General features: G+C 35.1%; 1 protein-coding gene across 2 annotated transcripts; it reads left to right on the top strand.

Moving 5' to 3' along the window:
• Window positions 1–10017: 10017 nt before the first annotated feature.
• Window positions 10018–24571, top strand: LOC18598500 (beta-glucosidase 42-like). 2 transcript variants are annotated; one of them, XM_018121873.2, is made up of 13 exons: window positions 10018–10346; window positions 11642–11708; window positions 11848–11906; window positions 12310–12385; window positions 17248–17322; window positions 17395–17482; window positions 19196–19421; window positions 20244–20359; window positions 22382–22596; window positions 22685–22707; window positions 22817–22919; window positions 23287–23395; window positions 24048–24571. In XM_018121873.2, exons 1-13 carry the CDS (start codon window positions 10248–10250, stop codon window positions 24241–24243), a joined length of 1452 nt encoding a protein of 483 aa, XP_017977362.2. In that variant the 5' UTR covers window positions 10018–10247; the 3' UTR covers window positions 24244–24571. The 2 variants fall into 2 exon arrangements, with proteins under 2 accessions (XP_017977362.2, XP_017977361.2); XM_018121872.2 differs by having other exon boundaries at window positions 10022–10346; window positions 22673–22707.
• The last annotated feature ends 336 nt before the right edge of the window (window positions 24572–24907 follow it).

The following is a 24907-nucleotide window of genomic DNA, read 5'->3' as shown; positions in this document are numbered from 1 at the left end:
TTGTCTAGAAAAGACTACGTTCATTTTTTATCAACATCTCGGCATTAGGAAAGCAATCCAAAATGCATACCCAGAAGAGCACCATGGTTTATGTAGTTACCACTTGAAAAAAAACTTTAAAAACAAGTTCAAGCGCGACGATGTTTGTATGCTTTTCACCCTTGCTCAAGATTGCTATAAGGTGGCCGATTTCAACAGACATATGAATCAGATACAGCAGATTCACCTGGGATCCCACGAGGACTTTATGAGAATAGGGCCTGAGAAATGGGCACATGCATGTTTACAGGCAAAGAGATACCAAATGATGACATCCAACATCGCGGAATGTGTTAACTCATGCTTGAAGCATGCAAGACAAATGTCGATCATTGTTTTGATCGAGTTCATCAGAGACATGTTCCAACGTTGGTTCCATGACCGATACTAGGAGGCCGTCAAGGTGACCACGCCCCTCAACCCTTGGGTTGCCAAGCAATTGAGAAAAAAGTTCAATGATGCACATCGCTTTCTAGTTAAGCCTATCAATCGAGCAGAGTTTGAAGTTAAAGACAAAAAGATAGATGGACTTGTAAACTTGTCTAGGAAGACGTGTTCATGTTGTGAGTTCCAAACAGATTTACTGCCATGAAGCCATGCCATTGCAGCAATAAGTTCAGAATATATTTATTTCTTATTTGAACCGTAATTGACATAACATTTACATTGTGCTTAAAGATTGAGTTTATTGTGTTTTTTAGTAAATGCAATCGTGAAGCCATTGAATTCGACGTTGACTACTACAAGATAATTGTTTTGATGGAGGGTTATTCAGGATCCATTAGGCCGGAAGGGCATCCTAGTGAGTAGGACATCCCTCCTCATGTGAAACAAATTGTCGTCTTGCTCCCACCTTAGCGAGGCAAAGCAGGAAGACCTAGGAAGAGAAGGATTCCATCAGCTGGTGAAGGCAGTCGAGCACGAAGATGTTCGTAATGCAAGAGGTACGGACATAACAAACAGAACTGCCCATCCCCATTTGCTGTTCCATCCACAAATCCAACACCATCTCCAAGTCAATCGGCACCTCCACAACTGCGTCGATCCAAAGCATGTTCAAGTTGCAGACAAACCGGTCACACACTCAACAATTGTCCAATACGAAGGACAATGTCTGAAAATGTAGGGTGTGTTGTGGATGAAGACAACTTGTCTGCTTAACTAAATGTGTCTGAAAATTGTAGTTGATTTCGTTTTGCTTTACGGATTTGTCTGCTTGGTCATTCTATGAGCCACTTTTAGTTATGGACTTTGTTGCCAAACATTTTAAGCAGATAAGCATGTCAAGGCCTCTGTCTGATCAAGATCGTGTTAAAGTACATTCTTACATTGTTTGTAAGAATGTTTTCGATTACAATCTCCATCAAACAGGGGCCTTGATAGGCTTATATGCCTAAAATGTTTGGCAACAAAGTCTGTAACTAAAAGTGGCTCATAGAATGACCGAGCAGACAAATCCGTAAAGCAAAACGCAATCAACTACAATTTTCAGACATAGTACAAATGGCTACACAAATCTTATGAAGGAACAACAAGCATGGAATGGCTACCAATATTAAGAGATTAAGTCCCTATATTGTTACCCCATTTGTCACATTTTATTACCACTTGTATCAAATAATTAATGATTTGATTTAATTCCCTTCTATTTCATTTGATTTAACTGTTTATGTTCTTACTGCAAGTCTTGTGGTGACACGCTGAGTGCATGCAGACTTGGCATCTCGTGCAGACTAACTTGATATTTTAATTTGGGAGTTTCCAGCTCTCATATGCTTATCCATACTCAATATTAAAACCCACTGTAAATGGTGGCAGCTGCATTACATCACAAAGACTCTCGAAGAGATAAAGAACTACAATGCAATGAAGCCTACGTGCTTCGAGATGCTCATGGATGTCTATCCACAAGCTTTGTCTATCAAACTTTGACCTTGCTTGCACGGTTGAGTTGATTGTAGCGCGGTACAATTTTCCTAGTACCCCAAGGGAAGCATACATGGGTTTGTCAACCTTCTGCATGAAGTTTGGAAACTCCCTTGGTTTCAAGGATCGAGCCATCTCAGCTGGTGCTGTTGTTTTTGCAAAATCAATAGCCATATATGTGCACAAGGTATACAAATGAAATAAATAAGGATAAATGTGAGACACGCCATGCAAAACAAGTTAAATGTTGTCACACGCCGTGCATATCAAGTAAAATATTGTGACACGCCATGCATAACAAGCAAAATGTTATGACACGCCATGCATAAGAAGTTAAACGTTGTGACACACCTTCCATAACAAGCACATTGTTCTGACACGCCATGCATAACAATTAAAATTTTTTTAACACGCCATGCATAACAATTAAAATTGTTCTGACCCGCCATGCATAAGAAGTTAAACGTTGTGACACACAACGGTTACCATGGCGTGTCAACTGTTCAAGCAATGGGGTGTCACAGTCTTGTCACATATTGTAACCATGGCGTGTCATAAATTCTTAACCCTACTGTTTCACAGTCGTGACCCGCTAAGTGCAAACAGATTTATGGCGTGACATGGCAGACTTGGTGCAGTATCGTGGGTCACATGCGACGGCCCAATTCTTATGACACACCAAGTGGAAGCAGATTAATGGCGCACATGCTGAGAATATGGAGATTTATGGCATGACACACTAAGTGGAGGCAGATTTATCGGCTAACACGTTGAGTGTTAGTGGATTTACAGCGTCACAAGCTGAGTATTTGGAGATTAATGGTGTGACATGGCACGGCCCAATTGTTCTAACACGTTGAGTGGAAGCAGATTTATGCGCTAACACGCTAAGTGTTAGTGGATTTACGGCGTCACACGCTGACTTCTTGCAGATTTAAGGGGTGACACACTGAGTTTAAGCAGATATATGTGGGGACACGCTGAGTGGTAGCATATTTATGGCGTCACACGCTGACTTTTTGTGATTGTGTATCAAATTAAATATATTGTGTATAGAAAAGGAAAAAAATTCGATAGTATCAAATTAATTGTGTATAGTCAAAAAAATTAATTGTGTATAAAATAATTGTATAAAGTATATTATGTATACAAAAAAAATTAATTCTGTTTACAATGAATTCTATAAAATAAATTGTGTATACAAAAAATGTGTATAAAATTAATTGTATAAAAAAAATTCTGTATACAAAAAAATTGTGCACACAAGGGCCGACATGTTCAGGGTTTGCTCTCACAACTGTTGGAAATTTTCTAGAGCGTATTGTCGATGCATTTTTGCAATCATATTTTGCTTAACTTTAATCTTTTCTGATTGCAAAATACGGTCCATGTACCCTATCATGAACATACTGCAGTTGACACTATCATTCTGCCGATGCATTTTAGCTTTTGGAAAATGAATATCCAATGGCATCGGCGTTAAATGCTGTCTCTTCTGACGTATGTTGTTGAAATAACCGGCTTGGTGGCAGATGAATGACATCATTGTCATCAAGGGTGTCATCTGACCTACACGAACTTCGTTATCCTTAGCATCCGAAGTTCTTGCAGAGTACACCACCTTGATCGTCCACCTCACCAAGTCAATCTTCGCAACCACCCAATGCCCACCAACATTGCAAGGCACGACGATGAAATCCACATCTTCCCATTTTTTGGCATATGTCGACCTTTCACCCTCCACATACCCCCGCAACTCATCTGGAATTTGCATTGTGGCCTGGGCATCTTCTGTTGGAAATTCCATGTGTAGCATACAGATGGTGTCCTGTGAAACATGTAAACATTAGCTTACACTTCATGCAATCAAAAACTTAGTATTTATAGAATTGAACAATTTTCAAATAAACTTACGAAGAATATCGTGTCAACCACACATGCACGGGTAGTGTACAGCTTCAACTTCGGCCCTGTCATTCGCTTACAGAGTAGGCTGAGGCATGCGTTGATATGTTCACTTGTCATTTCCTCATTGGGATCCTCTAAGGTTATGAAAAAGTCAGCCCCTTGATCCACTAAAATGCCGACGTTACTCCTGCATATGTAACATAATGAATTTCATAAGTCTTGGTGGATTATTGTTTCATTAAAAAAAATATTTGCAATGTTATTTATGAGCTTACCTCACGGACTCGTCTTTCTTGAAAGCTTCGTAGTCTTCTACGATTTTATCCCTCACATCTCGACGGGTCACTAAGGGATCGACGAACGGGCTTGTCATGTATTTGCTCGCCATTTTCAGCCATGCCCACTTAGTTGGGTCTGAAATTTCTGCTGCACCATGATGGACAGCAGATGACTCTAGTGACGACGACCGTATCTCAATTGCATCAGGAGTGCTCCCACGATAAAGAACAATAGCTCCTGCTGATGCGTTGACGAATGCATCGGCCGAAGGAAGATGTTCTCCTTCAACCACGATTGAGTCAAGCTCCCTGTCCCCTACAACAGATGCATTGATAATGGACTCGAGCACAGGAACATGCTCTCCTTCAGCATCATCTGATTGAAGGGTGACATCCACTACCACAGCTTCAATTCGACGATGTCATCGGCATGAGTTACGTGCTTTCCGTCAGCACCAAGAACGTCATCGTCAATGTCAACACCAGGTTCATGATGCTGTCCATCATTAGCATCATCGTGCTCCAAACCAGCACCGTCAGATGGACTGCCCTACAAAATGGGAAAAACCGTTAGTTAGCTCATAAAATACCACAAACCATAAACAGTAAAATGTTGTGACACGCCGCGCATATTAAGTAAAATATTGTGACATGCCATGCATATCAAGTAAAATGTTGTGACACGCTATGCATATCAAGTAAAATGTTGTGACACGCCATGCATAACAAGCAAAATGATGTGACACGTCATCCATAACAACCAAATTGTTGTGACATGCCATACATAACAAGTTAAACGTTGTGACATGCCATCCATAACAACCAAAATGTTTTGACACGCCATGCATATCAAATCAAACGTTCTGACACGCCATGAATAATAAGTTAAATGTTCTGACACGCCATGCATATCAAGTCAAATGTTGTCCCACACTAAGGCTGACACAGCAATAACTAACTTTAATACAAATGTCCTGACCCTCTAATGACCAAAACTAGTTAAACCACTATCACTTAACCCTAAAAACCATCAAACCAGCCCTAAAACACAGTCTAAACAGTTGTTAAATGTAAATCATCAAAATACAAGCGAAAATAGAATAACGCACTTGTGATTTAAGGTCGTCAAGAATTCGAGCAACAATACGGTCCTTGAGCGTCTGCATTGCTAGACTCAATGACTGAATTGACACCTTCAGCTCCGACATCTCTTTTTCATGCTTGCGCATGATCCGTCGGAGTTGGCGGGTAGTACTGCTCCGTCATTGACTGTTCTCGACTGGGTCAACTGCAATAACATATATAACTATGTTATTCAATAATCATATATGGAATTGTTGAACATTAACCGTTACAACTTTAATATCTTAACCGACGGCTCATTAGCAGTCTGTGGTGGAGTCGAATCGCTCGGTGCTTGAAGACTAGTCGTCGCTTCCGCAAACTGCAATTACATATATAATTGTGTTATTCAATAATCATGTATGGAATTGTTGAACATTAACCGTTACAACTTTAATATCCTTACCACCGGCTCGTTAGCTGTTTGAGGTTGAGCTGGACCGATCAGTGCTTGAGGACCTGTCATCGCTTCCGTAAACTGTAATTACAAAAATTACTGTGTTACTTGATAAACATATGTGGGAATGTAGAACAAAAACTGTTAGAACAGATCTTACCGACAAGTTGTTTTCACTGTGCGTCTAAGGAGAACCGGTGGGTGCTTATAGAGCTGCCGGCTCATGGTCCAACTGCAAACACATAAATGTTATTCAATAATCACATATGGAATTGGAGAACACAAAACTGTTACAGTTGTCCTTACCGGCTGTTCACTGCCTTAACCATGGTCGTCCCTTTTATCCATCAACTCAGGGCTCGACAACTCATTAACTAAAGCAGCGATGGTGCGCATCCACTTCGTGCCACCAAAGGCTCTTTTCTCCTTCAAGCTTCTCATTTTTTGCCTCGCACCTAAGCCCCAATCTGACCGATCCTCCATGTGCCATATTGGCATGTACTCGTGGCCTTCCAATAACGGGACATCAAGGTCCACAAAATACTCCCGGAAGGCCTCATTCGCGATGGGTTCCAACGTCTCCAGTGCCCACAACTACAAATAAATAAATAAAATGTTGTCATTATCGAATAGGGAAAATTATTATACAAATATAATGCAAAAATTAGCAGTTGTTCACTCACATCGTCAGATGAGTCAAACTTCTAAATTGCCTTGTAGAAGTCTTTTGGCTTCTGATTATAATCCCATTTTCACATTCGTGGGTAGACGTTATCCTTCGGACCAGATGGGGAAACTATGTTTTGGAGGGCCGGAATTACCTCCATTGCCTAGAACTACATGTCAAATGTAACCATTATCAGACCGTAAATCATAAACGAGGGCACCCATAATTTTTTTTTTCAAAAGAAAACTGAAAAATGTTACGTGATAGTACCTGTATCACCCATGCGAATCCGTAAAATGTTGTAGCGTAACCAAGTTTCCTTTGTCACGCTTGAGTCAGGCACTTCGAACCCCTTCAAAAGGTAGTCTAAGGTTAGCTTCCAAATATAGTACCCCCATGGGAAGACATTCCAAGCGTCGATGTCCTCCACCAATGACAGCAACCAAGGCGTCACCCGTCTATGGTAGTCTTGACCAAATAAAATGTTATTCATGATCAAGATGAGCTCCATCTTGTATCTGTCATGAAGTCCCTCCTCAGCAACCTCGTACGGTCGTCTGAACACATCGGGCATTAGACCAAACTTCAGCACGGTGATGAGGCAGAACTCTTACTTTGATAGCTGCACCTTGCTCTTGCCAATGGCAAACCATAGCTCGTGGTCCGTTGACTGGCTCTCACTGATCCAACAAATCATGATGCTGTGCAAGAGACTAGCGCAAAAGTACCCTTGTGGATAGACCTCTATGAGCATTCCGAAACAGGTACGCTTAATTGCATCGTACTCCCCCTTCTGTTGGAGAGTCTTTGTGATGTAATGCAGTTGCGACCACTTATAATGGGTGTTAATTGCGACGTTGAATGCCCACTTCTCTCTCGGCACGATCAGCAAACTGTCAAGATCCTTATACTGTCTGCACTGGATCTGCAAAACATGGCACACATGCACCAGTAAGTTAAGCCATCATCTGCAACAAGGTATACTGAAGACATAAATAAGGAATAAATGTTGTGACACGCTATGCATAGCAAGCAAAATGTTGTGACATGCCATGCATAACAAGTAAAATATTGTGACACGCCATGCATAACAAGTAAAATGTTGTGACACGCCATGCATATCAAGTAAAATGCTGTTACACGCCATGCATATCAAGTAAAATGTTCTCACACGTCATGCATATCAAATCAAATCATATAAAGCTGACACGCCAATAACTAACTATAATAACAAGAATAACAATGGCGTCACACGGTAAACACCAAAAACCCCTAAAACAACTACGACTTAACCCCAACAACCATCAAACCAGCAAGAAAACACAGTCTAAACATTTGCAAAAAAAAAACAAAAAACCCAAACATATCAAACAAACCTAGGAAAAAACCAAACAAATAAACGAACACAAGAATGTTTTAATTTGAGACTCACTGACCTCTTCATTCATGGCCGACATTATTGCTGCTGCTCTGGTGTCGTTACGTTTGTAAAGAGCCTTCTTGAACACTCCAGTATCGGCGGGAATGACAAATGAATCACACAGACGTTACGAATTCTGAATAATAACTGTTTAAAATAAAAAATGGCCTTCTAATATTCTTATTTATTCTGGATAAGGAGAATTAATTCAGTAGAAGTCTAAACGATTACCACGTTAATTGCCCGCTTTTTTTTTCCTCTCTATTTCAAACCATGACGTGTCAGTTGCTTAAGTATTGGCATGTCACACATTCTAAACCATGACCATGGCGTGTTAGTTTTTCAAGCAATGCCGTGTCACACACTCTAAACCATGATCATGGCGTGTCACCAACTCTGAACTCTGGCGTGTCATAGTTTCCCTCCATGGCGTCTCACCAACTCTGAACGCTAGTGTGTCACAGATTCTCTCCATGTCGTGTCACCAACTCTTAACTCTAGCGTGTCACAGATTCCCTCCATGGTGTCTCACCAACTTTGAACGCTGGCGTGTCACAGATTCCCTCCATGGCGTGTCACAGATTCCCTCAATGGCTTGTCACCAACTCTTAACTCTAGCGTCTCACAGATTCCCTCCATGGCGTCTCACCAACTTTGAGCTGTGCCGTGTCATAGCCATGTCACACATTTCCAACATGACGTTTCACAAACTCTAAACCCTACCTTGCGACAGCCGTCTCACATATGGTTTGCTATAGCAGGACCATTTCCTGCTTTGGATTCACATCTTTCTCATTTCAATTCACCACCGTATCAAGGATTTCTAGTTTCACATCATTAGTCAAGCTTTCCATTCATGACGACCGATTCCTCCTTCGATTTAATATCTCTCTTCTCCTATTATCTAAATGTCGTGTCCCAAATCTTTGAAAACACATCTCATGCAATATTATTTTATTTTGCACAACCTTCGTAAAAAAAAAAAAGGTATTTTGCACAACCAATCTTTGCATATTTATTTTTTTCTCCCATTTTTCGCATGTTTGAGAGTGCACGCTAACGAAGATGACTCATTAAAGGTATTTTTGTCACAAAATCTATTTTGGTGGCTAAAAACAATTAAAATTATCCTGAGAAATATTTACAAAAACATGTTATTTTTAATGGTTAAAAAAAAATCCCCCATAATATCTTGAGTTAGCTTGCAATGGAAGCAAGTCAATTTTCCAACTTATATTGTACTGATAACCTTTCAACAAGATGAATACATGTCTTAATTTTAGGCATATTTTTATAAGATGAATATATATGGATCAATTTTAGGCATTCAAAACAGAAATTTTTTACTTATTAAATATAGAAGGAAAACAAAATTGGTCAAGTTAGGTACATTGGATTAAAGGACTTGGGCTTGAGGAGGATGTCTTGAACATGGGTTCATTCTGCAACTGCAATGAAGCTTAAAACAACAAAAAGATATCATACTAATAGAGAGAAAAACAAAGTAACGAATTTGATAAACAAAAAATTTAGATCTTGGTGAGACCATAAATTATAATTTCTAATTCAAAGGACTCGAATTAAAAAACTACTCAAATTTGAAACATATTGAATACAAAAATGATTTGAACATAAAATGGGTCAAATTAAAATAATTTGAATCTTAACTTAAAACGACTTGAATTTAAAATAATTTGAATATAAATAATACGTTTAAATTTAATTTATTTTGATTTTAAAAATTAATAATTTAAATTCGAAATGACTTGAAATGATGTGAGCATAAAATGACTTGAATTAAAAATGATCAAACTCAAAATTGGCATGAATTTATTTGGATTTGTAATGACTTGACCCAAATCAAAGTCCGATCCGATCCACCCAATTACCAACTCCATCTGTGATGCCAAAGTGAGTTATTCCCTTGATATAGTGCGATAACAACTAAATAATTTTAATTATTTTATAAATTTCTTAAGAAAATAAGAAAAAAGAATTATTACTATATCATTATTATGTTACTCCCTTTGTTTTATCTTCTGTTACTTTTATTTAACTTTCACGAAATTTTAAAAAAAAAAATTTAACTTTGGTGTCTTTTTAACTAAAATTATATTTGATTAAATTAAATTAGTAATTTTATGGTTTTTAGGGCCGAAAAGTAAAAGAATTATTTTTGTAAGACAGAGAAAAAAAGGTATTAAACGTAAAAAAGAATAATTTTGGAACACTTCAAAAGAAAAAAAACAAAGAAAAGTTGAACAGAAGGATGCGAGAGGAAAGAATCAGCATGCGTGTATAGAAATAAATAAAAAAAAGTTAAATGTAAAATGTCGAAAACAAGTCAGTAAATAAGTTGATGTGAGATGGAGCAGGCACAGTGTGGGCGATCCACTTTATGAGGTCAGTATAACCACACCTCAGCCTCAGGTCCTCCAATGTCTAGTGTAGAATAAGCAAATCCGTTGAGAGGGTAAAATAACACCGAAAATGGCGAAGAAGGAACTGTTAGTGGAAAATGGGGAAGAAGTCTGCAGAGCTGACTTCTCTCCCAGCTTCGTGTTTGGGGTTGCCACTTCTGCATATCAGGTATATATATATATATATATTATTGTATTCCCCGTTCTTTCGATTTGCTTAGTTATTTATTTATTTGATCGGTATTTGACTTTATTTATTTTATGTATAAAAACAAAAATGGTTGTTGCATGAATGCATTCAGTTTCAGTGCAATCTCTTCAAATAAGATCTGGGCAATATGGCTGCTTCCCAACTTTGGGTTTTATCTGTTTGAGAATTTCAATAGCTTCCTTAATCACTTCTCCTCTTTTTGGACTGGTTTGTTTTTCCTCCATTTTCCTTTTCTAAAATCATGTTTTACATGAAATTTAATGCTTAAAACTATTAATTAATAACCTTGAATATATGGGGCTACCTCTGAGATGATCATTTTGTAGTTTTCTACCATTATTCCTTTGTTGATTTCATCCCTGTCTTTGGCGTTTCATGCGATGACCCACTTTTTCCCTTAGTGTGTCAGTAACAAATTCACATCCTTTACTGCGTTTTGCTTGCATTTTGACTTGTTATTAAGCAATGCTTACAATTGTTTCCCAAACAGCATTTTTTCCTTTTGTTTTGGCATCCTTTTATGTGCTTTTTTGGATTCTCTTGTCTTTTATTATTCGAGAATTAAGCTCTAGGCTTTTCAATTTTTCCGGTAAGTTCTTACTCCTGTATGTTAAAATGTACTTTCTAAGCTTCCAGCTTTTGTTTCTTTTAAATGTATGTATTTATCTGTTAAATCCACATATCTGGGTTGGTGAACTATTATTGATTTAAAATTAGTTCTCGTTAATGGAAGAGAAAAGGAAATTGAAACTTCTGAAGAATTAGCTAGAAGATCATAACCCTGCTGTGATCCTTGACATTAATCAAATCTGCCTCCACAGTTAATGTGAGGGTTCTGAAAGAAATAAGCATGTCCATTTATATTGACTAGTCCCTTTGGCAAATTTATGAAATAAAGAGTCAGAGAAATGCAGTTATAAGACTTGTAGAGTTTTACGCTTTCATTACTATCATTACTATTATATTGTTTTTGGGGGAGGTGAAATTTTGTTGTATGTTAATAGAGGTTAAAAAGGATTTGTGCTTCTAAGGACATTATATGAAGTAGAGATGCAAGGAGGAATCAATTTTTTGTTTTTGTTCTTTTTCAAAACAAAAGTACTTAAAATGTAGTTCAGTGAAATGGTACAAAAATAGTATTTTCATTTTAGCAACATCTTACAGGACTGTTAGCATTATCATTAGCTGGGCACGTTATAAATACTGCAACACTTTGACAATTTTGATTTTGGCTTCTTGTTGCATGTTTTCAGATTGAAGGAGCCTGCAACGAGGGCAGCAGGGGTGCTAGCATATGGGATTCTTTTTCACGCACTGAAGGTATGCGTCTTTCTCTTATAAAACAACTACTACATATAATAAAGGAAAGAAGAAATTGACAAAATCTTGCTTCACTATTTGGCTTGATATGGTGAATTTTGTTTTGACCTTTGTTGGGAAACTCTGTTTGTCTTTCTAGGAAAAATTGTTGATGGAAGCACAGGAGATGTGGCAGTTGATCATTATCATCGATACAAGGTGGGTAATACTATGATCAGCCATGTCTATGCTGTATTTTTTACTTATTCACTATAAGATGTTAAAATTTTGTAATTTTAAATTTGATTTGATTATTAAGTGAATTCATGAGATTCTATGCCCTTGTTGTACTTGGGACGGGTTCTTTGATAAAAAAAAAAAAAATCAGGAATGGTCTTTTGAACCAAGCTCATTTTTGTTGAAATTATAACTTAGTTTGAAATTATAATCATCTTGACAGTTGTTTATGCATATGAGAGTAATGGAGGCTTGGGGTTCAAAAGTTTTTTTGAACTATTTTCATTAGAACAATTATCAGATTTTTCTATATTATAATATAATAGACGTTTGTTCACTTTGATCTTTTAGATTTCAGTTTTCAGATTTTATTCATTCTATACAGGAAGATGTTGACCTTATATCCAAGTTTGGATTTGATGCTTATAGGTTCTCCATATCATGGTCTCGTATCTTCCCAGGTATGCCTTCAAGTGAATGCCTTAATTTTACTTTTTCAATTTTTTTTAATTTATTTATTCTTGTACATGTTTAATGACTGATTCTGTTTTATTATAATATTACATTATACCTATAGTAGAATAAAGCACTTTTGTGTTAATTCCTTTCCCCTATTTCATTAAGTCTTCTCTAGATATGAATTGTAGTTGAATTAGAAGGATTGACATAGTTTATTTTTATGCAAATACCTTACTTTGGATCTGGGATACAAGAAAGACCTGATGGGTAGGTTTATATATGTTGCCGTAGTATGTAAGTTTTTTTTTTTTTAACCTAAATCCCTGGGTGTTTTCTTTTTCTTTCCTTTTTTACCTAAATTCCTGGGTATGTAAGAATTAGTAATTCCTTACTCATGTCTGGACACAATTTCAGTATTGATTCCTCTAGACATCATGATAGATAACCCTGTCACTTTGCTGAACTAAATTGAAGAAGTATTGCTAGGCTCTAAAATCCTTCTTAAATATTAAAATTTTCATTTTATTTGATCTAGCCTCAAGAAACACAGTAGAAACGTTTTGGTAAGCACTTTGATGGGAAGAATCTGTAGGAACTTGGAAGTATGATTGGCAGAATTTACAACAGGCAATTTAGGAGAGGGTTTATTTCAGTTAGGTTTTGAAGCCTTCATTATAATGAATTATTCTTTGATTGGAATTCACATTTGATCTTTGTTATCATGATGCATACTTCATAATATTATGACACATGCAAAAATCAGGGTTTCCATGGCAAACGATGTGATGTCTGCATTGTTACAAAGAGGAAATACCAAGTTAGGTTTCTAACTAAGGTTGCATTGGTACTTTACCATTGCAACATTCCAATAGAATGTAATTGTCGGGAAAGTGATTGTTGGGAAGAAAACAAACAATGTTGGTAATATATGGAAAAGAGCTTATTAATATATAGGAAAGATTTGCAGCATTTTGTTTAGAAGCACTTTACAGGGAATGTGGTGTTAATTTACAAAATTACTTTGTGTATGAAAATATAAAGTGTAATACACTTGCATGCTTTTTAATGAAAGTTTTTATGTTTTCAAAGTTTATCCCTTAAAGTAATAAATTCATGACAAGAATATAATAATTTTTGAATAATAATGATTTAAATTTTGAAACATGTGAAGTTACTAAAAATTTGTATTTTTTTGTAAGAACGCCTAGAACTATTATAAATTTTTCTTTTTGTGTAATAATGCTTAGAACTATTAAAACTTTGTTTTTGTAATAATGCCTAGAACTATTAAAACTAATTATTTTGTAATAATTACTTGCGTATAACTAAATATGTGAATACTAATTACTATTGTTTTTCTTGTAATGACTAGAGGAAACTATTGAAACTGCAATTGAGAAACCCAAAGAATCAAATAATTCTTTAAAGTTGACATCTAACCATAACTTGACTTAATATTTTAAGGATACCTTCCAACTGTCAAATGGTTATAATAACAATGTGAATATTTCAATGTACACAACATATGAAAATGATACAACATTTACATTGAGTCTTTGATACTGACATGCAACCAGCTATATCTTGTCACATTAACATGCAACCAGCAATTGAGACCTAAGCCAGCTAAAGACTTAGCTTGTTACTTGTTCAGAACCTAAGACAGGAGATTACTAGGAAAGAAATATTGCACTTGAAAGAGCTTTCAAAAATGAACAAGAACATGAATTGTTTGCTGATTCGTATGCATGAACGTTACAAAGAAAAATGGCCATTGTAATTGCTCTAAAGTTAAAATTAAAATAACACCAAACTTACTTCCAACACCAAATAATCTTCAAACACCAACATTAAATATAAAGTTTGTAGATAATAATGATCCAAAATAGTCACAATGGTGCTAATAACTAATAACCACTTGTCCATTGTAATTGCTTTATTCTTAGCCACTAAGCACAACCTTCAGATAAAGTTTATTGAATTCATCTGACATTATGCAGAAGAAATTAATCTTCGACGTGTCACTGGGACTAACTATCAATTCCACTTTGACCACTATATGTCTCTCAGCTACCTCTTGGGCCAATTAATTGTGTGAATATATGCTCCAATTTGGTGCCAATAGCAAGTAAAAGTTGCCCAAAGGAAAACAATTGTCAAATGCTAAATATCTTCTCTAACCTACAAGGTTTTCTGTAGGCCACCTACCTGATTTGAGCATGTAGGTAGTTTAATTGCTTAAACATATATGCAAAGAGGGAAAAGAAGGGAGAACAAAATTACTTAAAAATGTATAAGACACTATAAATATGGTGTTTATTTGGATCACTTACAATGAAGGGAATGAGTGCTATCCAAAATTACGTATGCCAACCTGCATAAAGGAATTAAATTTTGATTTGAGTCAAAATTAACAATCTTCATCTAGCAGGTCCACTGTAGGAAGGAATTACTTTCAGACTTGAATTCAGCACTACCCCATCCATGTCAGTAGCACCAGATCTTATGGAGTGGCAAGTGCATATATCTAAGACCTCAAACCTTGTAATTTATCACTCTAGATACTCAAGTGACCTTTAGCAGTATTTGAAGTTTTTATTACAATAGTTTAACTTTGGAAGTATAATTTTTCTGAATTCACTTTATTATATTAAGAAACATCAAAAAGGGATATGAGTGTAGTATAGTACTTCATTTCTTAAGGGATTTTATGAGATCATATAAAATAAAACCAAGTAGTAAAAAAGTTTGACTATGGAAATGGAACTATAGCTGACTTATCCTTATTCATAATCTGCCAAAAAATCTAGATATTTCCTCTTAGCCTAACACTTATCCAATATATAACTTAATTGCAAAAACCATAATATACATTTTAACAAACGTTCTTGCCCAATTTTCATAAAAGTTTTAATATAACAAAAAGAAGCCATATGAATATAAATTATGAAATGAAAACAGTAGATGGAACTACTGGATGACAAAAACAGAATATGTTAATCCAAGTAGCATAACTATCTCTGAACTAACAGTGATCTGTCAATGTTGTAGGTGCTAAACCTTTTACTTAAACCTGGATAATCTTTTATTCAAATTAATTGATGAATTTGTTTAAATACATGTAGCTAATAGGTTTTCGATCATAATTATCTAACTTTGTTTCAGTCACAACATTTGAGGTACTAGAAGTCTCGGGGCAAGACCCTGAACTTTACAAGAATTTGATAAGAGTGCTATGCAATGCCAACAGCTAATGAAGGATTCATCCTAAGAGAAACGTTGCATTGCCAAATTAAAAGCAGATACACCAGACACCAATTCAAAGAAAACCCATAGAAAAGATATAATTAATTAATCAATCAATTTATAGAAAACCCTGACATCAATGAATTTTCATCATTCTCGACCTCTCAAATTTAAATATCAACAGAAAAGAAGAAGAAAAAAAAGAAAAAAAGTGTACAAGAACTGACTTGAAACCCTAAACCAATTCCAATTTAATCAGTAATTGATTTGTATGTAAAATCAAGATTATAAATTGATTTTAAACCCTAAACCCAATTCCAATCTAATTAGAATTTGATTTAAATTTAAAAACAAGAAATAAAGATTTATTGAATAAAAATTAGTACGAGAACTATGTAATACTTAAGTAGAAGAAGAACAGGCGAGAACCCAGTGAGATATGATTGAGAAAAAAAGGCAGCAACAAGCTGCAGCAAGGACCCAAAAAATTGTAACTTTACCAAGCAATGGGAAAGTTACATTCCATCCATTTTCAATGGGAATCACATTCCCATTGATCCTGGGGAGGACATTCTTATAGTAAGGTAATATTCCGAGTGATGTTCCTTACCAAACACGGGAATGCCATTCCCATTTATTAAAATCCTGGTAATGTGGCTCAACCACCAATATCAAAATGCCACCTAAAAGAAGTCAGCTATTTTTGGGCTCAGCATTAGGTGTGTGTATAATGTAGATTCAATGGAAAAGGATTGCCTAAATATTTAAATATTTATATGATACAGGCAGCGTTGGCACATTCCAAGTAATCATTAGTTTCTTGGTGACTAGATGATAAAACTAGTGTTGTCGTGCAACAAAGAAATGAGTAATTGAAGGATATGCCGAGGAATTATTCTGTCTCTGTCTTACTCGTTTTCTTTTTTGTTTCATCTACTTTCTTATCAGACGACGTGATGTTTCATCTACTTTCTTATCAGACGACGTGTATGTTCCTTAGTTTGTGTGCTAATTGTTCATGTCTTCAGCAGTCATGTAAGCATATATGAGAATCAAGAGAAACCAGTAATTTGTCTAGAAAGGAAACTTGTTATATTCTTTATGCCCTTTAATTAGCGAGACTATGTTCTCAATTATGACGATGAAAGAGTGCACAATGAATGCAGTGTAGTAATGATGTTTTCCATTCCTTCGAAGTGAAGAAATTAAATGGCCAGATGATTTATCCTTTTCCTAAAAATGCTTAGGTTCACTGACTTATTATGTAGCTTTATCCTTTTTGATTCTTTCTTTGTTTGTTGCTTGGCTGTTTTCCTTATTTAACGTTTCTCCAACTCCCTTTGTCCCCTAATTTCTGTTCCTTTATGAATAAGCGAGTGTAACATCGTCAATATTACTTCTTTTAATAATATAATTTTAGATGATCTAGGATGTAGCTTCTTATTTTCACCTGCCATGTGCATGTAAGACCAAATCATGTCCCCTGGGCCACTTCATTTGCATTGAAGAGCAGTAGAAAAGTTGTCAATGCCCTTTTTTTGCTTTTAATTTATAGAGCTGCCTAGCTTGATTTTGGTGACAAATGAAATCATTATTCCGGTTTACGTTGTTTTTGTAGATGGTTTGGGAACCAGAGTCAATGATGAAGGAATTACCTTCTATAACAATCTCATTGATGCTCTTCTTGAAAAAGGTATGGAACTATTTCTACTTGATCCCTTCTATATTTGATCATAACATATATTAAAGAACTTCATTGGTGCAGGTATTCAGCCTTATGTAACTTTGTACCATTGGGATCTCCCTCTGCATCTTCATGAATCAATTGGAGGGTGGTTAAATAAGCAAATTGTGTAAGTATTATGTCTTTAGTGAATTATTTGATTGTTTGTGGGAAGTTGAGTGCCAAATTATATGTATCTTGCCTACTTATAGTTTGTTGACAACACCAGCGTACTAAGCTGTATGTTTGTCTACTCAGTAGTACATACAAGCTTTCATCATGATACAATTCTTTGATTGCCTAATGTTTCTTGCATTTGACCCACTTCTACCTTCCTTTGAGCATTCTCAGCCCATAGAAGCTGCAGAATTTTGTGGTTTGGCATCTAATGATCATGGGAAACATACTGAACCTAGGATATATTGCTTCCTACAATAAAGTGGTATGAAGCTGTAAATTGTTCCAATTGCATGAATATCCTTTAATACATATCAATGCATGTTTGTTTGTTTGCAGCTAAATGGTGATACCAGTAAAAGCTGATGTACCAAGAAAATAGTAAGAATGGAATTCAAGAAGATACTTACATTCTATAAGCAACCTTTTTGTCACTAACACCAATACAACACAATTCTATGAGACATTGAAAAAAATAGGAACTGTTTCATTTGATTTTCAGGGAAGATTTGTTGTAGAAATAATTCTATTGATGTTGAAAAATTTAAGCCTACTCTGCTCTTCAATTTAGATGCCACTATGTTTCTAGCAAGATTTGTTGTAGAAATAATTCTATTGATGTTGAAAAATTTAAGCCTACCCTGCTCTTCCATTTAGATGCCACTATGTTTCTAGCAAGACTAAACCAACAATACCTTTTAATACTGTTATACTACTTTATTTGTCCCCTTAATAATCCTTGCAAAAATTGCTTTTTGCCATATTTCACGTTTTCCAGTCTGCAGCATCAACCTTTCTCCTTTATTGTTCAAAAAAAAAAAAAAATGAAATCCAAATGGAGTTCTGATGTAAAGATTTTCTGTAGTAAACATTCCAATCCACCTGTCTCAAGTTGAAGACAGTTGGATTAATTTCTCTGTCTTAAGTTGTTCTTTACGTTAATCCATCTTTGGAACCATAAAAAAGCTTCTAGCTTACTGCAAGTGATAAGATAATCCTGTTAAAGTTTCTTGTAATAATCTAGTAAAATTCTTAAAATAAATGATACCCTAATTTTTTGCTTTCATCCTTCTTTGCCAGTCTAGTGCAGGTTTTACTATTAACTCTGTTATTCAATTATAGATCTCCCAGTTTAGCTCCTGCCTTTGGAGCTGTAATTTATAGCGTGCTTAGGAACAACTTTCCTGTATTGTCCATGTCAAATGTAGAAGATACTAATAAAGCTTCATGGGTAATCCTAACACAAAGTCCCAGTGATATCACTGGAAATATTCTTCTCAGGTTGGAGATCAGGTCCATATTCATATTATGCTGTTATCCCACCCTGATCCTTTTTTATTTGCAGGGGGGATTGGGGGGCATGGGGGCCATTGAGGGCGTATTCTTCTTATTCTTATTTTTTTTTAATTTATAGATCTTTTTTTCTTTTACTTTATTGTAGCATAACATAGAGAAAGGTGCATAAAAATCACAGATGTTGCTTAGGCCTTCCAGGGTTAGAACATAGTAATTATAAATCATTTGTATCATCTGCTTCTAATTTCTCTCTTTACATCGGTAAAAATCTGTTGCTAACTCCATTTAAGTGTCACCCTATAAGACTTATGAAGCTAATAACATGTTGTATTACTAACTTTGATATGGCTTCTGCTTGGCCTTTGTCCAGAAAATACTTCGCCATCTATGCAGATACTTGCTTTGCACACTTTGGTGATAGAGTAAAGAATTGGATCACTATAAATGAACCTCTCCAAACTGCAGTGAATGGGTATGATACTGGGATATTTGCTCCTGGAAGATGTGAAGGTTCATCAGCAGAACCATACTTGGCTGCACACCATCAGATCTTGGCCCATGCAACGGCTGTTTCTATATACAGAAGCAAGTACAAGGTACTGTATAGTGAACAGATCTAGAAAAGATCTAGGGAGCCCATAAACATCCATCATCCTGAATAGACATAATTGGTCATGTGTTGCAGTTCATCTTGAACTCTTCTATCTTCAAAAAAACTACTAAAACAGAAGAGTTGCTTGACCTACAAAGGAATTCATTGGACAAATCTTTATTCTTCTTGATTTCCTTTCTTCATTCTCTTTTGCTGGAAAAACCAACCTTTTGCCATTGAAAGAGAATAGGTTAGCTTGGTATCTAATGTAGCAAACTTTTGAGTTAGTGTTGTTGACCATTGTTTTTTCTTTTTAATTTCCAAAGGTATTAGATGTTTGAGTGCCAACAGTAAGTTATGGATTTATCCTTATTCCTACTTATATAGGTTCGAAAGGCATATACATCTTGATAGTGGTGACATCAGCTAAGCAGTTAAACATAATTTTCATACTGATTACTATTCCACATGAAATACAACCTGTTGTAATTTGTAAATACAATAGCTTCAAACTCTCAATTTTAATTTTTTTACTGAGCTCAACCAAAGTTATGTATTTAAATTCTAAGTGTGGTGTAAGGCTTGCCGAAACTATCTTCGTAATTACAGCCATCTCATTTGGTCATCTTGTCCTTTCTCTAAGGGTCTCCAAATGAAGGGAAATATTTATAATCGGGGCATATTAAAAATTATTTTTCGAGCCTTATATTTTTATTTTCTTGTTTTGATCATCAGTAAGATTGTCATTTGTATTTTTCTGTGAAATAAAACTCTTATCTGTATAACGACAAGAATAACATTCTTTTTGCTACTGCTGTGCTATCAGGATAAGCAAGGGGGACAAATTGGGTTGGTGCTAGATTGTGAATGGGCAGAGGCTAATTCAGATAAAATTGAAGATAAATCTGCTGCAGCAAGGCGCCTTGATTTTCAGCTTGGATGGTATTACTTCTTATGTTTAATGTTTTTTCTCTTCAGATGACAAGTTGATCATATTTAATGCACGCAACCATATATATAAGGGGGAGAGCTTATAGTTGGTGAAATGAAATCTCTTTCATTGGAATTTTTTGGTTTTGCTTAAATTCACTTGATGAAATCTCAAATTTGATCTATGAAAGTTGTGTATTTCGCTTTTTGACTATATATTCTCTCTATCTTGCTCAGACATAGATATGCATGAAATCTTAAGATAATAACTTAACCTGTTAAACTAGTAACTCTATTTTTTATTTAGGGTTATTTACATATTTGGCACCCAAACTATAGTGAAATTGTCAATTGTCAATTTCGCACTTGAAGAAAAAAAAAATTCACAATTAAATACCCCAACTTTCATTTCGATAAGTCAAATGAAATCGCTTTCATTGGAATTTTTTGGTTTTGCTTAAATTCACTTGATGAAATCTCAAATTGGATCTATGAAAGTTGCATATTTCGCTTTTTGACTATATATTCTCTCTATCTTGCTCAGACATAGATATGCATGAAATCTTAAGATAATAACTTAACCTGTTAAACTAGTAACTCTATTTTTTATTTAGGGTTATTTACATATTTGGCACCCAAACTATAGTGAAATTGTCAATTGTCAATTTCGCACTTGAAGAAAAAAAAAATTCACAATTAAATACCCCAACTTTCATTCCAATAAGTCAAATGGATGACATGTCCAAAAAACCTAAACAGAGTGTGCCATGTGTCTGAAAAATGTCATGCCATTTTTTTTCTTTTCATTTTTTATTGTTTTCTAAATTTTCTTTACTTTTGAATTAAAACATCCAACATAACAAAAAGTTATAGAAAAGGTAAATTCCATAAAAACCTAAAAAAATACTAAAAATTTCATAAAAAAGAGATGAGAGGTAAATTGGGGAGAGGGAAAGAGAGGGAAGAGATAGAGAGAAGGTAGGAGACAGGTGAGGGCAAGGGGGGCTGGTTGGTGGTGGTTGGGCTGGCCCGAAATAGCCAGATCACCCCAGCCCGGCCTTCCCCTCTACCTTCTCTCTTTGCCTCTTCCTTTCCCCACTTTGCATCTCTTTCCTTTCTCTCCCCCATTTTTTCTCTCTTCCAGATTTTTTTTTGGTTTTTTTATTTTTTTCTAGATTTTTTATTTTTCTTATTTTTTTGAATTTTTATTATTTAAATCCAAATATTAAAAAACTTTAGAAAAATTTTTTAAAAAAAGAAAATGATGTGGCACATTATTGTCGCTTCTATTTGGACAAGTCACATATTTAACTAACAGAGTTAGTCAAAGGTGCAAATTGATGAACGGAAGCATAGTGTGAGTATTTAATTGCAAATATTTTTCTTAAGATATCAAATCGACAATTTTGCTATAGTTCAAGTACGAAATATGTAATTAATCTTTTTAATTATTTCCATCATCTATACTATTATTAAAACCACTATCTGACCAGCACAGGATGTCCTCTTGTGTAAGTCAATTGCCTTTAACTTTTCTTCACTGAACTTTCTCATGTGCCCCTCAAGTGTAAGTGTTCAACCCATAAAAAGATAGGGTGCTACATGATCATTTTGTGAAGCTCTCATCTACTTTCTAAGTTATTAGCTCTAGAAAAATCATTTCATGACTGATGCAACTGTTACTCACTAATGTAAATGGAAAATCTTCCCTCCTTTTTTTGTTCTTGTATGGGAGAAATTTTTATGTAAAATATATAATGTTTTGAGAAATGAATCTCTTGTGTGTGGGGTAGTTGAGGATACTTAGATAGATGTTGTTAATGGTAAGAAGGTCACTGAGCAATTATAAATGCAGGCAGTGTTCAGAAAAGATTTGTTTGTCTTTTACAACTCAAATATTATAAACATTCTATGTACATTAAGTCCAAGCTAACCCATTGATCTAAATACATCCTAACTACAATATACTCTCTCTCTCTCTCTTTCCTTCTAGAGAATCTTTTGACCTAATTTACATTACTAATTCTGCTACAGGTACATGTGCCCGTTATATTATGGTGACTATCCTGCAGTTATGCGTGAAAGAATAGGAGATCGACTTCCCAAGTTCTCTCAGGAAGAAAAAGAATTGCTTGGAAACTCATTGGACTTTATTGGCCTTAATCATTATACATCAAGGTTTATTGCTCATGTAAACAATGGTTCTGAAGAAAGTTTTTTCTATCGAGCACAAGAGATGGAGAGAACTGGTAATAATCTCTCTGTGTGTGCGTGTTTGTTTGTATCTGCGTGTGCTTGTATAATAATGTTCTTACTAATTGTTAGTTGAATGGGAAGGGGGCGAGAAGATTGGTGAAAAGGTGCGAACTTTTCTGTCTCTTTGTTGTGCATGTATATTTTATGAAAAAACTCAAACTTTTCTCTCTTTAGGCTCATTTTTTATATGCTAAAAGTTTTTAAGCATGGCAGGCAGCATCAGAATGGCTTTACGTTGTCCCTTGGGGCATCCGGAAGGTTCTCAATTACATAGCACAAACGTATAGTAATCTCCCAATATATGTCACAGAGAATGGTATGTAAGCAAGACTTTAAGAATTGAGTTGATAATCAATATATTGTTTCTATTTTGTTTTTGCGTCTCGTTTTCACACATGCAGGTGTACTTGCCATGATATTTTATTTGGTGACACCCCATATTAAAATCACTTTTATACTTCTGGAAGCCATTCTAATTTTAACAAGGGAGATTCCTTATGAGATGTTCTGGCTACCTCATAGATTAGGGTATATTTCTAGTTCAGTCAGTTGACAGGCCAGTGGAGAACCTTCTGTAGCCAGTTCTTCAGCGTATAAAATTACAATCTTGGGCTATCCTTGTGATTAAACAATATTGGGTTACTTCATTTAACCTGAATCTTTTGCTGTCTCAAATTTGACAGGGATGGATGATGAAGAGAACAAGAGTTTGCCTCTCCATGAGATTCTTGATGACAAATTAAGAGTTCGTTATTTTAAGGGATACCTTGCAGCGGTTGCTCAGGCAATCAAGTGAGTTAGTCCACTTTTAATTCTTATATCATATGCAAATGTGTAAACATTTTAAAGTTGCATAAACTAATACCCTAGAAGTCCGCAAGGGGATTGGAATTTATAGATTTCATCTTGAACGTGTTTAATTCAAATATAGAGATGGGTGGATTGGGATTTATATGGGGCAGGATAGGGCTACCTCAGTGCTTCCCATTATGTACCTCAAGAGCTAATGGGTCTACTTATGTACCAAAACAGAATACATACCACCCTAGAAAGAAATGCTTTTTCAACCCCAAATCTTTTTGAAACATTAAATAAAAGGGTAATGCAGAAACTAATGGAAAGCCACCAACATTACAAATTCCTAGTGTTCAAGATTTCTATACAAGTGCTGGGATTGAGTTCTCATGTTTGGATGATTGTTGTAGGTAAAGATAGATGGAATTTTCTAATGGACCATCTTCTTTTAGAATTTTATTCTATTTTAATGGGGTCGATGTAAATAAACATAATATATTCATCATAGCATATAAATTTAACAATTTTTTCAAAGTCCAGTGCTGCTTACCCCAGTGAAGTGCATTCAGTGTTGAATATATATTACTTGTGGGTGGGTTATGCTGAATGGAAGAAAACACAATTAAGTTCATTATATTTGCATGTACAGGGATGGAGCAGATGTGAGGGGATACTTTGCATGGTCACTATTGGACAACTTTGAGTGGGCTCAAGGCTACACCAAGCGCTTTGGTTTGGTTTATGTGGATTATAAGAATGGTCTCACTCGACATCCGAAATCTTCTGCCTATTGGTTCTCACGCTTCTTGAAAGGTGGTGAGAAGAAAAGTGGCAAAGAAGACTAAACTCAAAATAACAAAACAGTGCTCAAGTTGTTGGCTATATTTTATATAGCTTGATCATCATTATAGACCCTGTCTGATGTTGTGTCTGTATTTTATAGAGCTTGATCATCATTGGTGCATGATAGGCAATGGCTACAGTAAGGCTGATCTTACTGTAAGGTCAAATGATGGACTAATAATAATAAATACTTGTTAAACATTACCTGTAAGGTCAAATAATAGAATAAAAAAATAATAAAAACCTTGTTAAACAGGTAAACATTACCTATGTGTGTAATGTATAATTTTATTTGTTTTATGTTAAATGTTAAGTAATTTTTATCTTTAATTTCATTCTTTTGATGTTAAAATATAAAAATAATTTTTTACATTAACATTAACATTAGCATTTAAATATAATATTATATGATATTAAAATCTTAAGTTAAATTCATTACATTAACATTAATATTATATGACATGACGTTAGATGTTATGATTCAGAATTTTAATTGAAAATGTTAATTCATTCGTAAATGTTATATTTCCACAAGTAAAAGAATAGTTATTATTATTATTATAAATGAACGTCAAGATTTTAAGCAAACTTATTTAAATTAAATATTATTTTAAAATATTAAAAGCTAGACATAAGTTTTTTAGAATTTTAATGTTTTACTTTTAT

This window comes from Theobroma cacao, chromosome 5, assembly GCF_053813885.1.
Source record: "Theobroma cacao isolate CCN51 chromosome 5, ASM5381388v1, whole genome shotgun sequence".
Lineage (NCBI taxonomy): Eukaryota > Viridiplantae > Streptophyta > Magnoliopsida > Malvales > Malvaceae > Theobroma > Theobroma cacao.
This window is presented reverse-complemented; position numbering and strand designations above follow the sequence as displayed.